Source organism: Artemia franciscana, chromosome 2, assembly GCF_032884065.1.
Source record: "Artemia franciscana chromosome 2, ASM3288406v1, whole genome shotgun sequence".
Taxonomy (NCBI): Eukaryota; Metazoa; Arthropoda; class Branchiopoda; order Anostraca; family Artemiidae; genus Artemia; species Artemia franciscana.
In genome coordinates this window covers 5,459,117-5,471,629 of record NC_088864.1, presented here as the reverse complement: position 1 = coordinate 5,471,629, position 12,513 = coordinate 5,459,117, and the positions used below count along the sequence as shown (strand labels likewise).

At 34.7% G+C, this 12,513-nt stretch overlaps 1 protein-coding gene across 1 annotated transcript in view; it reads left to right on the top strand.

Annotated features, from left to right (window-relative positions):
• Positions 1 to 12,513, top strand: part of LOC136036372 (homogentisate 1,2-dioxygenase-like) — a 29,169-nt gene continuing 16,656 nt past the window's right edge. The window contains exons 1-4 of the mRNA XM_065718550.1: positions 1 to 131; positions 1,411 to 1,546; positions 6,660 to 6,793; positions 11,354 to 11,540. Of these exons, the coding sequence (XP_065574622.1) occupies positions 117 to 131; positions 1,411 to 1,546; positions 6,660 to 6,793; positions 11,354 to 11,540 (472 nt within the window). The 5' untranslated portion in view covers positions 1 to 116. The remainder of the gene's footprint in view (positions 132 to 1,410; positions 1,547 to 6,659; positions 6,794 to 11,353; positions 11,541 to 12,513) is intronic.

Sequence of the window (12,513 nt, the reverse complement as noted above, 5' to 3'; positions counted from 1 at the left end):
AGCAAACGGCAAAACATCGCCTTATGTGTACGCCTCAACCAGTTTATGTAATTACCATAATAATCCTGCCAATAGTTACTAGCTTCGCGTAGTTACTAATCTTGGTTACGAAAGATATGTCAAATTTAAAGGTATTCTTTTTAGATTCTTCTTGATTCAAAATTTAAAACGAAAATGGGATTTCGTTGCTTTTATTTAGAATGAAAGAAAGGTTGAGATTGCTAGACCACGTTCTAAGGATTGCCAAACATTTGCTGGTACATGTCTATTACACAAAACACTCGAGAAGTGAAGTTTGGTGACAATAAAATATAATGAAAATGGAATACTTTATGAATTATTTCAATGGAATTATAGGATAAAGTATTATTTAAGAATATGGATAACAATGGAAGAAAACAGGATATGGTATGAATAGAAACAAGTTGCATAATATTAAATAAGAAAATCACCGTTTTCTTTTAGTTTTGTATCTATCCTAGGATATGGCTTTATCTGGGACCATAAGGGGTTGGGTGCATTGTCAGGAAAACGACTATCATATTGAAAAATAGCATAAAATAAGAAATCTAACGGAACTACTTTTTTTTTAGTAATCTACTTCTTTCAAAAGAATCGTTAAATTACAATTTTACCGAAGAATTTAATCGAAACTTAGAACTTTATTACCCGAACCGAGCGTAAGATACGTAGTGCGTATGCTGGTGCAGTTTGATCACAGATTAATCTTGGTAAACGCCACGTATTTCGTTTGGAAATCGCATGAAGTAGTGTTTTGTAACTTAAGTCTCTTTCATATCCGCGCTTCTCTGTGCGGAAGTCTCTATTTTTTCAGTTTCATTTTTTTCTGATTTTTTCTTTCTTTCCCAAATGAATATGACTGTCGTCTGTAAAGTTGTGCATACAATTACCCCCCCCCCCCTGGAGGGTAATCATAATCAGGTAAAACTCATTACTAGTCCTCTCGCTAATCCAGTCACGAGGAACTAATTTTTAAGGCATTGATCTCATTTAAATATTTGATTAATTTTTTAGTCTTGATAATTTTATCCTTCATTTTGATAGTTTTCATGGGAATATATATAAAGGTCGAATTTATAGGAGAAATAGGATGCAACAACTTATTTTGGTTTCCTGCGTTGATAAAATACCCCCTCCTTCCAAAAGAAAATCGGGGGGGGGGGTATTTTGTTACATTTATAGGAGATGGAAAAAAATGGGGGGTCAAATCGAGTAGCTCCCCCTAGATACGGCTTTGGTGTTCGGGGTTTTATTTTCGTGTCTGACAAAGTAATAAGAAAAATTCCTTCAATTTATGTTAACTTGATGCTTTATAAACCGTACAGTACTTTTTTCATGTTTATGACCAAGAAAAATGCAACAAATGCATTTGAAAAATTTATCTTTTAGTATCTTTCGGGTTTTGGAAACGAATTCTCCAGTGAGGATCCTCGCTGTCCTGGCTCTCTCCCAGAAGGCCAAAACAACCCACAGAAGTGTCCATACGGACTGTATGCAGAGCAGTTATCAGGAACTGCTTTTACCGGTAATGTCTTTTTTTGATGTTTAAAAATGAATAATTATTTAATAATCCAACTATTTAAAGGAGATAGTTCAAAACAGGAGTGTCATTGAGGTGAGGGCAATTACCCCTGGATTATTTTGTCCCCCACTGGATTAAAAAAAAATATTTTTGGTACTTTCAGGAAAAAAAGTCACCCCCCACCTGGAGTTTGAAATCGTATTTTTTTGTATCTTGAAAAAAAATCGTGGTGTTCAGCGTAAACCACGTGAATTTCGTGGTTTAGATATTCTAAACCCAAAAAGACTTAAAATGAGAGGAAAATGTTTTAATGCAGATGTAATGTTAATGCACAGTAATAGAAACAGTATTCATAATTCGCTTGTCAGAAAAGTCATTAAAGCTTGAAAGAATGACCAGGGGCGGATCAAGAGAAAAATGTTGGGGTGGGGGTGGGGGCACTGGACCAAGGGTGCCAATATGATTTGAGCGTAATGATAGGGGGATGGGTAGACAACGCTTTTGTTAGACCAGTTCGTTTGTGTGAATATGGTTGGTGCTGATGTAAAATGACAAAGAAACCTCTTTGAAAGCCAATAATATTTTCCTATAGCAGCAAAATGCGTATTAACAACAGACACGAGCATATTCTTTTATGAATAAATCACTGCGGCTTCATTGAGACTTTCTGAATGAGTAGACCGGACTATTTTTTTTTCTTTAGAGCTGGATAAAAAAAGTCAATTAATGGGGAAACTTCAAATTTCTAAGGGCGGAAATACAACTGTTTTTATAAGAGGTAGAGAATTGTAAAGCAGCCGTTTGATCCGCTACAAGATTCCAACATTTTCTGTAAAGAGACTGAAAACCAACCATACGCCTGGCTGCTGGGGAGTATCTGAGCAGCGCTTGAAATGTTGGGGTCCTGCCTTGTTGCTTTGGCAGCTAGAAAATGTTTTGAAGACGTTCCACGACAAGCAAGGGAATATTTGGTTTTTATTTGTGTCAAGGGCTCCTTTTTTTCGAGGATTCTTTAATCGGAACCACGACCAAAACATGGAATGGGTCGTGTCCCCCACTGTCAAAGCTGATTTTTTTCAAAAAGGAAAGTATTCATATAATAATTTTTATTATAAACCCTACCCATACCGTGGCAGGGTTTAATACCAAAATATACTTAAAGCTCCTAATTTCTTCGAAAACCATACAAGTCTAAAAACGATAGAGAAAAATATAATATATTAGTGAGAATAGATATTTCATATTGAACTAATGTCATGTACAATATCACAAAGTACTAATATTTTAATGTAAAATAGTTCCGTTTTCTATTAGATATACCTTTCTCTACGTTTCTTACCTTTCTACCTTTCTTACGTTTCATTAATTCTGTTTAATTAGTATATTGACCTCTATCGCTCAATCAAGTCCTAAGTGATCAATTCTGAGCATTCCTCTTGTTAGGTCATTTTTTTCTTTGTAAAATTCCTCGTTAAGCGGTGAAAAATAAGAAAAATACAGTGTTTTCTTGTGATGATATTGTTCGCTTCAGAAATAGATGGTCTTGGATGTTCTGCCTTATTTCAATTTAGGACGTTTTGCCGAAACACGGTTAAAATGCTGTTTAAACACGTGCTTTAATAATTTCTAACCCAGTAGCGTTCAGCGTTCCCATCTGGGAACACCCTACTTTAAATTTTTATGACTAACACGGTAGCAGCTAGGGTAAATTTTAAGCGTCCCTTAAACTGTCATAAGTATCAGATAAGTTCTTAAATTTTTTCGGACTTGAATTTGGTTTACTTTGGTTTTCTGGATTTTTTGAAATATGAAAAAAAAAGTTTTTGAAAACTACCTGTTTTTAATGGAATACCAGGGAAGGTAAGGGGTTGAAACCTCTTGTTTTAGTGTTTTGTCGTTCTATTATCACCACTCTTCGAATTTATGAAACAAGTGCACCAAAATACTTACAAAAAGAAGGATTTAGTATCACTTAACGAAAAGTGTTCCCAACCGGGAAATTTGAGCGTTGTGCAGACCTAAAATTTTCCACACGCTTTGTAGCAGGCGATTACTTTTGTTTTGCAGATGGGTCCCAAAAATGTGCTTCTATCAAAGAAACTGTAGCTATGGTAGACGAAATAATATATGATAAGACAGACATTGATATCGTCATTATCTATTTATCCCCCATAATTTGGGGTAATAATACACAAAATATGGGGGGTAATATCGGGGTAGTCAATGATGAAAGGGAGGGAGACAAGGGCAATAAAAAAAGTTCAAAAGTCTTCCAAGTTGTCTTCCAGGGACGATAGAGCTCGAGATACTTGATACTTGTGAATCAACCGGCTTACGTCGACCTTATCAATCTGGGTAGTTTCTAACTTCCACATTATGTTCGGATAACATAGACGACATTCCACTTGGACTTTATCCTAGGAAGATAGTATTCTACCCTGCATCTTACTACAGACATGCAGCTCGATAAGATAGGGCATGTGAATTAGCTCTCCCAAATCCCACACGGCAAACTCAAATGTCCAAAACATTTCCCAAAAAAACCCTTTATAATTTGTCTTCCCCCGTGACCCATCCTTATTATACCCCTATCAATGACTCCCAGAAACCGCACCCAAATCGATGGGCTTTTAAGAAAGAAAACAAAAAAAAATCTGCCTAAAAAAGAAAAAAAGAAAACACAATCTGAAGATGAAGATCTAGCAAGCAAGTTTAATTATATGATTAATTTTTCCTGAAAACGAGGTTTATCATGTAATTATATGACAAAATGATTCGTAAACTGATCGTGCGAGCAGTTTCATGTTTGAATCTCTAACAGATCAAGAGCAAAATCTTGGGTAAAGGGGCTGCTGAATCAAGGGCGCCAATGTGACTCGAGGTGGGCACCAAATTAAAAGGTTAATTCGAAAAGATTAAAAAGAAAGAAAAAGAACGGAGTAAGTTTGCCAGAAGTGTCTTAGGATGAGGGTCACCCCCTCCGACCTCATGTATCTGTTCCTGGCCTAAATTGCTTTTAATTCTTTCATTCATCTAATTTCAACCAAATTAGCTATATAGTTAAAATAGATAGATAGATTTATTCACACGAAAACCCTATTTGGTCATTCGCTATATAATTAGTCACAAAACCAAAATTAAGGATTTTCGAGGGTGGAGGGGGTTTATTAGTAGTCAAAACTTACCTTCTGATTTCCAAGTATTTTCGGATATTTTACCAAAATATCCGCCCTACGATCCCCTTGCAAACTCAACCATCAGTCTTCGTCTCTTATCCATTCTATACTCGTGTCCAATTTTTTTTATTTTTATCCGTTCTGAACTTTTAACTACAAGGCTACTTTTCAATATGTCATTGTGAATAGACAAATAGCTATAACTGTGCTACCACATTTATGAAACGTGTTGAAGATACCCCTTTTATCTTCAACAAGTGTTTCCATTTTCGTGAAATAGGGGAAAGTTCCATGTTCGTAGAAAAATCTTTGCAGCAATCAAAGATTTTTACGCCAATTTTGGAGATATATACGGAACCGGCTGAAGAAAAATAATTTTTATTCATTTTAAGTTTAAACTTTGCTCTTTATATTCATAGGAAAGCTTTGATTTTTGTTGTTAATTGGGTAAATCACCAACGAATAATTGATCAAATTGACCAGTATACTTAAAAAAAGAGTAAAAAAAGAAAAAAGAACAGGATGTGAATGAGGGCGCCATAAAAATCTGGGGGCCTGAGGCCCCCCAGGATCCACCCCTGAGAACGACCTCACCCACACTGGCTTAGCTTCGGCTTATATGTGTGCTGTTTTTGAAAATATGTATACAAATACGTCAACCGCCAAAGGACAACTACCCTTCCTGGCTTGGTTACAGTTTTATTTTTAGCAGTTTTTACTTATTTTTCTATGAATGTATCTAGCAAAAGAAAATAAATAGCCAAATTCAAATCTAACTACACAAAGATAACAAAAATATTCGCAGTTTTTCCCTAAAGCTTGTACGTGCAAGTACAAAAGTTTCAAAGTTAGCCTTCATTTAAGTTCTTGATAACCAAACTTGACTATCGAAAACACCCTCGGTGTTATATTTCTAAACTTGGTGTTTTTTTCCATTTGAGACGTTCTTCATCAAAGTGATGGCGAGAGACAGGTGTGGGAGTAGGAACAAATAATTTCAATTTGTTACCTTGCAATTTTAAAATTTGCATTTGTGTAATTGTGACTTTTCTTCTGCCTTTTCTCAACAGATCTGTATAAGCAAACGTGAATGAAAACTGCACGAAATTGACTGAATCAATGCTAGGATGAGAAGGATCATCTCCTCGGTTCTGAAACTGATTTTACTCCATTTCACAAGATGAATCTTAAGTGAAAAAATTTCACTTAAGATCCATATAAGTTTCATATAAGTTTCAGGCAAATCGAAACAAAATCCACCCTTTTTTCAGCCCTCTTTGTTAAGGAGGGGCCAGTGTCAAAGGGACCAATCATTTCAATGATTTTTTGCAGCAACAGTCCCCTTGGCCCAAGGACTTAGCGTTTATAAATTTCCAGTTTATTAAGAAAAAAGTTCGTGTGGGTCATTTTTAGGCCCATAATCCCCCCCTTCTCATAGAAAAATGTGGAATGATATTCTGACCTAGAAAACAATCCCTAAAAATTTCACACCACTGGACTTCTAATATCATACATCCCCCCTCCCTCTTTTTTCACTATAAGATCTGTCTGTAAAGAATTAACAGTTCACATAATATCATCCATAGATGCGCATATATATTGATATTTTTTACTATTCTGAATAAAATAGATACGTCATAATGTTGATCAGTACCCCATTCTAGAGTTTAGCCTTAGTGTCAATATAGTAATACATATTATCAGTAATCTCGCAGAAACTACTCCTGACTTCATAAAAATTCCCATCAAAATTCAAAAAACCAACTGTCATAAAAAATTTAATCAAAAATCGCTAAGTTGACTAGACATTTGATTTCTGCAATAACTTTTTCAGCTAAATTTTTTCAGTTCAAGATTATTATCAGTTTTTTTTTTTGCAAAACTAAATCAAGGATTGCTATAAAAGTGAATTTGCTATCACATAATAATTTATTTTACAGCTCCAAGAGAACATAATGAGCGAACATGGCTCTACAGAATTCGCCCATCTGTGCTTCACAAGCCATTTCAACCAGTAGAAACTGCTAACAAAATGACAATAAAGTGGAGTGAAAACCCTCCAAACCCAAACCAAGTAAGAGATTTATATTGCATATATTGAGCAAACACCTCCACTTTATTAAAAATTGTCATTTTCAGGCATGGAAAAAAAAAAATAGTTTCAACGTTCCTTCTTTTTCCAAGTCTTACAGCCCAGATTCCTAGTATTTCAAGATTTTTAAGATCTTCATATTTTCCATCTGCCTATTTTCGAGTGTTTTCAAGGGTGCGAGGTGTATTTCCCCAGACCCCCCCCCCCCCGAAAATCTTCCTCCGTGAAAAATCCCCTCGTAGAAAATCCCCCCCCCCCAAATAGAAAATAGAGCAGTCCCAGAGAAAATATGACAAACAATAATAAGGAAAAAATAAGGAACTTAGAAATATTCTTCGAATATTCCAAAATATAGGAAGAATATTGGGTGTATAATATATTAATGTATTTATTTTTAGATTTTTTTAGTTTGATTCTTTTTTCGTGTTCCTTTGGGGTTTGAGATATCACAGCAGGGTAAGATAAAGCTTAAGGCTGGGGTTCCTGGGGGATTTTAACCCTGAAGGCAAACTTTTAGACATTTAAAGCTTTTAAACAATAAAGTTGTCTCAGAATTTGAATTCGATATCACAGAAGCTAGAGGAGAGCCAGATATAAGAAAAGGAAATGAGAGGGAGGCTGATTGCCCTTTCAAAAAGGAAGCTGATTACCCTTTAAAAATGGAGGCTGATTGCCCTTTATCTTTGTGGGCGGGAAAAACGTTTTTTGGCACTCTTTTGGGCTTCATTTTGAGAGACAGGAATATTTTATTTTTCTTTTGCACTGAGATCCTCTTACCCCAGTTTTCATATAAATTTCAAACCAATCTAAAAAATAGACACTTTTGGACCTATTACTCCTTTTTTAGCTCCTTTTGATAAAGGAGGGACCAATTTCAAAGGCATTATTCCTTTTAATGATTTTTGTAGCATTAGTTCCCTTGGCCCAAGAACTTACGGCTATAAATTCAAAATTGGTCAGGGAACGAAGTTTCTGTGATTCATTTCTAGGCTCCTAACCCCTTCCCACAACAAAACGTTGAACATCTTTTTTACCTAGAAAATAATCCCTGAAAGTTTCACACCAATGGACTCCAAAGATCAAACATGCCCACTCTTTTTTCCATTATAATGTCGATTTGTAAAAAGAAATAATCGTTGGCATATATTACGAACCTTATCCCAGGTGCTCAAGAGCGCTTTATCTTCCATGCATGCATATTTATTGGTATTTTCAACTATTGTGGATAAAATAGCTAACTTAAAATGTTGATCATATATCCTCTAGGGCTACATAAGTACTGGCTACCAAAAAAGGTTCTAGGGCCGTGCTGGTTGCTGTCAAATCACTTTTTACTTTTGAAAAAGACACCAGAATTCTCAATTTCTGATCAAATGACTATCTTCCGAAGTTTTTACGATCATGAAGGGGGTCGAGGAGGGGTAGTCACACTTGGTCGTCTTATCACCTTGGAAATTTTTTAATTATTTTCTTTTTTGTTTTGTGTTTATTTTCTTTTATTTTTACTTATTTTGATGTATTTATTTATTTATTTTTATTTTTTATTGTCTTTTTAATTTTCCTTGGTTTTGGTTTGGCACCCTCAACTGTAGTACATGATACCAGTTCATCCTTTTTGAACGGGAGCGCGTCCACGAGGCTACCTCAGAAGTTTTTTCGTCAGAAGTACCTTAAGTGGCGTTAAAAAAAATAAACTAAAAAAAAAATATTGAGTTAAACTCTACACCAGAACAAAGCAAATTCAAAGTTGATAGAACTCCAAATTTAAAACTGATAAAATTGATAAATGCAAATTTAAAATTGATAGAAAATTGATTAAAACTGATAGATTGATTGATATAACTGATAGAAAAATTGTTACTAGTTCGTAGTAACGAGCTGTAATTAAGGAGTGACTAGGGAGTGTCTTTAACTCGAAGAAACTTTATAACTTTAACACATTAGCGTAAAGACCAAGGGTTGAACAAGGGGTAGCGCTCTCATATAAGGATTAATTTTTTTCGCCTTAAGTTTCAATGTTGCTTAATAATTTTGGTTGATTTGGTTTTATATTTAATTCCCAATAAGCTAGGAAGTACCTTTAAGGCGCTTTTCTTTTTTTTCTTCAATAACAAGGAGGTAAACTCCAAGTCAGAATCTAGAAATTTTAAAAAGAACAGAACTCATTATTTCAAATAAGCAAGCAAGTTAATTTCTGTTAGCTTTATTTAACTGTGCTATAATAACTCAATGCACCCACAAACACGAGAAGAAGAATTAGAATAAAAAAGTAAAAAATCGATCCTATAAGATAAATAAAAAACAAGTTTTTTCAACTGAAAGTAAGGAGCGACATTAAAACTTAAAATGAACTGAAATTATTAGGCAGATGAGAAAGGCCACCCCATCCTCAGCACCTCGTTCTCTGTGCAAAAGCCTTTAAGAGCTTTCAAAAGCTTGTTATTCACTGCTCATTTGGATTAACGCTCTGCGTGAATTTCGATATTTTACGCGGCCGAAGCCATCGTGACCTCTAAAAACCTGACCTCTGTGTACACATATTTAAATACATTAAAACATTGTATATGAAAGGAGAAATATTACCATTTCAAATCGCTAAAAATAAAGCTCCTGGTTCAATTTACCAACCCCTCCCTCCTAGAAACCTCCTGGCGAAAATCATGATGCCCTGTCTTGGCAATTTGCATCTCTTTGCTAGTGGACCTGCAAATGTAATAATAGAAGGGGGAAAATCAAGACACATCAGTGTAAACAATACAAAAAAAGCGATTCTTCTTGTTATTCAAGCCAGGTAAGGGTAAGTTTCATGTATGAGGTTTTCGGTGAAGACGATTTCAATGGTGTAGTTCTCGTTTCGACCCGCCAACGTTCTTGAGGGGTTTCAAGCTATTATTTTGAATTCCCGTTAATTGTTTTCAAAATAACATTTTACTAATTGACTAATTGAAATAATAGTTACAATTCCCGAGTCACTTATGAACGGCATTTTTTTGTGCTGTCCAGATTTTTTTAAACTGTGGTTTTTAATTTTTGGTTATTATGGACAGTGGTTGGTTCTTTACTAGGTTGCAGCTATCGGCACAACCATGATATGGCTATTTAATTTTTCGAGAAGCTTCTTTTTAGCGAAAATATTTTTTAATTAATTGCAAATATCAAGCAAATTAGTTTAGCTAAATGAAGCTCTAAATTAAATGTCCGAAACATTTTTGTGCTATAAGAAGGAAGGTATCACCCCATAGTACCTTTTTCAGACTTAGTTTAAACGAAGGGAGATGAAATATTAACCCCTACCCCTCCTCACTCCCCCCTCCTACGTTTATCTAAACTAAACCTCTGACATCCCGTCCCGCCTACACAGTAACCCACCGCCCCTGCTTCATAATAGCCGCTGTACTATTAGACGCTTTTCTTGTTTGTTTTGTTTTGTCTGAATTTCTCTTTGGTTTCTCATTCTTATATTTGGGTAAAGTTTTCCAGGGGAGGGAAATTCGTGGGATATTTCTCTTGACAATGTTTCAGGGGGGAGGGGTCCGGTGGAATTTTTTGGGAGAAGTTTCCACTAGGAAGGATACGCCGGACCATTTTTTCAAGCACCAAGGAGAGTGAAAATAGAATTTGATTGTTTGTCCTAGTTGAGAGGAAACTTCACAAAAACCCATCTTTAAAATTGAAGAAAAACATTTTTAATTGAATTAAAAATGAAATTTTTAATGAAAAAGACGTAGATGCAGTAATAAAGTTTTGATATTTGCGGAAAAAGTAAATTAAAAATTCAGCAAAAATACGCTAGAAACATATGGCACCAAACAACGCAAACGACTTTTGCTTTCTTAAAAATGCAGTTGTCTTTTGACTAATAAATATTTAATGTTTCAATTCCTAGAGGCGAAATTTGCTATTTGTCTTCACAGCTTGAACTGACAAAACAAATGACATACTGCCATAGAAACTTCATAATTTTAAACAACCGAAGAAAAATCTCATAAAATTGCGGTTAACTAGAATGAATATGGTTAGTTATTCCCGTTAGGCACCCCAACGTTTTAAAGCCTATATAGATACAGTTCATCATAAAGATTTAACTAATTAGCAATCATAATTTTCATGAACTATGTTAAAACTCAAAGCTTAACTCACATAAAAATTATTTATTTGGAATGCATAAGAAAAAGAAAATTTTGCCATATAATATATTTGGAAGGCTTCACAATAAATTTTTTAAGTATTTTTGGATCTGTAATCAGAATATTACATTATGCATTAAGCACAAAGGAATTTAATTCAATATATTGAATAATTTGATTAATTCAATTTTGAATAATTCAGTAGAGTGTCACAAATAGTTTATGGGAATCTCATGGCTTCCATTAGCCTGTGAGGTTTGTTTTAGTCAAATACCATTACTAATTTACTTCACAGAGTAAATGTTTTTCGAGTCCTTTCTAAAGGTTTATAAATATCATAATTTTCTAGCACCCATGTTCTCCCTTAATGTTGCCCCTGGTTTTGGCTTTGCATAAATAATATAGTCATTTTTAGATGCGATGGAAGCCTTTCGATCTGCCTTCAGAGAATGATGGGGACATAGACTTCGTAGCTGGCCTTCATACACTCTGTGGCGCTGGGGATCCTAAGCTGAGAAACGGCCTGGCAATTCATATCTACGCATGCAATACACCAATGAGGGATTCATGCCTCTATAATTCTGACGGAGATTTCTTAATTGGTAATATACTCTAAATAAGTTGTATTTTCAACAAAATGTGCCTGCTACCGACCTACTGCATTTTCAGCAGCATTATCCTATTGCTTATCTATTGTCAGTTGTTAATAAACTGCTACCAGATATTGGCAGTTTTTAGTGGTTGTGTAAATCTCTTGAGCTTTAATAGATTTTGAGGGAATCTGTCTTTATTTAAACCCAAATTCATCCTTTATTTGGCGGTACTATTACATAGCCTGATTACATTGGCACTGAGGATTTACACCCACTCTTCCACAAATAAAAATTAGATGGTGATATTACTCCTATGGAATTTGTAAGTTTCCAGTATCTACACTTAAAATGGTATAGCTTTCTAGAGCTTTAATGGATTTTAAGGGGATTTGTCTTTATTTAAACCCAAATTCATCCTTTATTTGGCGGTACTATTACATAGCCTGATTACATTGGCACTGAGGATTTACATCCACTCTTCCACAAATAAAAATTAGATGGTGATATTACTCCTATGGAATTTGTAAGTTTCCAGTATCTACACTTAAAATGGTATAGCTTTCTAGAGCTTTAATGGATTTTAAGGGGATCTGTCTTTATTTAAACCCAAATTCATCCTTTATTTGGCGGTACTATTACATAGCCTGATTACATTGGCACTGAGGATTTACATCCACTCTTCCACAAATAAAAATTAGATGGTGATATTACTCCTATGGAATTTGTAAGTTTCCAGTATCTACACTTAAAATGGTATAGCTTTCTAGAGCTTTAATGGATTTTAAGGGGATCTGTCTTTATTTAAACCCAAATTCATCCTTTATTTGGCGGTATTATTACATAGCCTGATTACATTGGCACTGAGGATTTACACCCACTCTTCCACAAATAAAAATTAGATGGTGATATTACTCCTATGGAATTTGTAAGTTTCCAGTATCTACACTTAAAATGGTATAGCTTTCTAGAGCTTTAATGGATT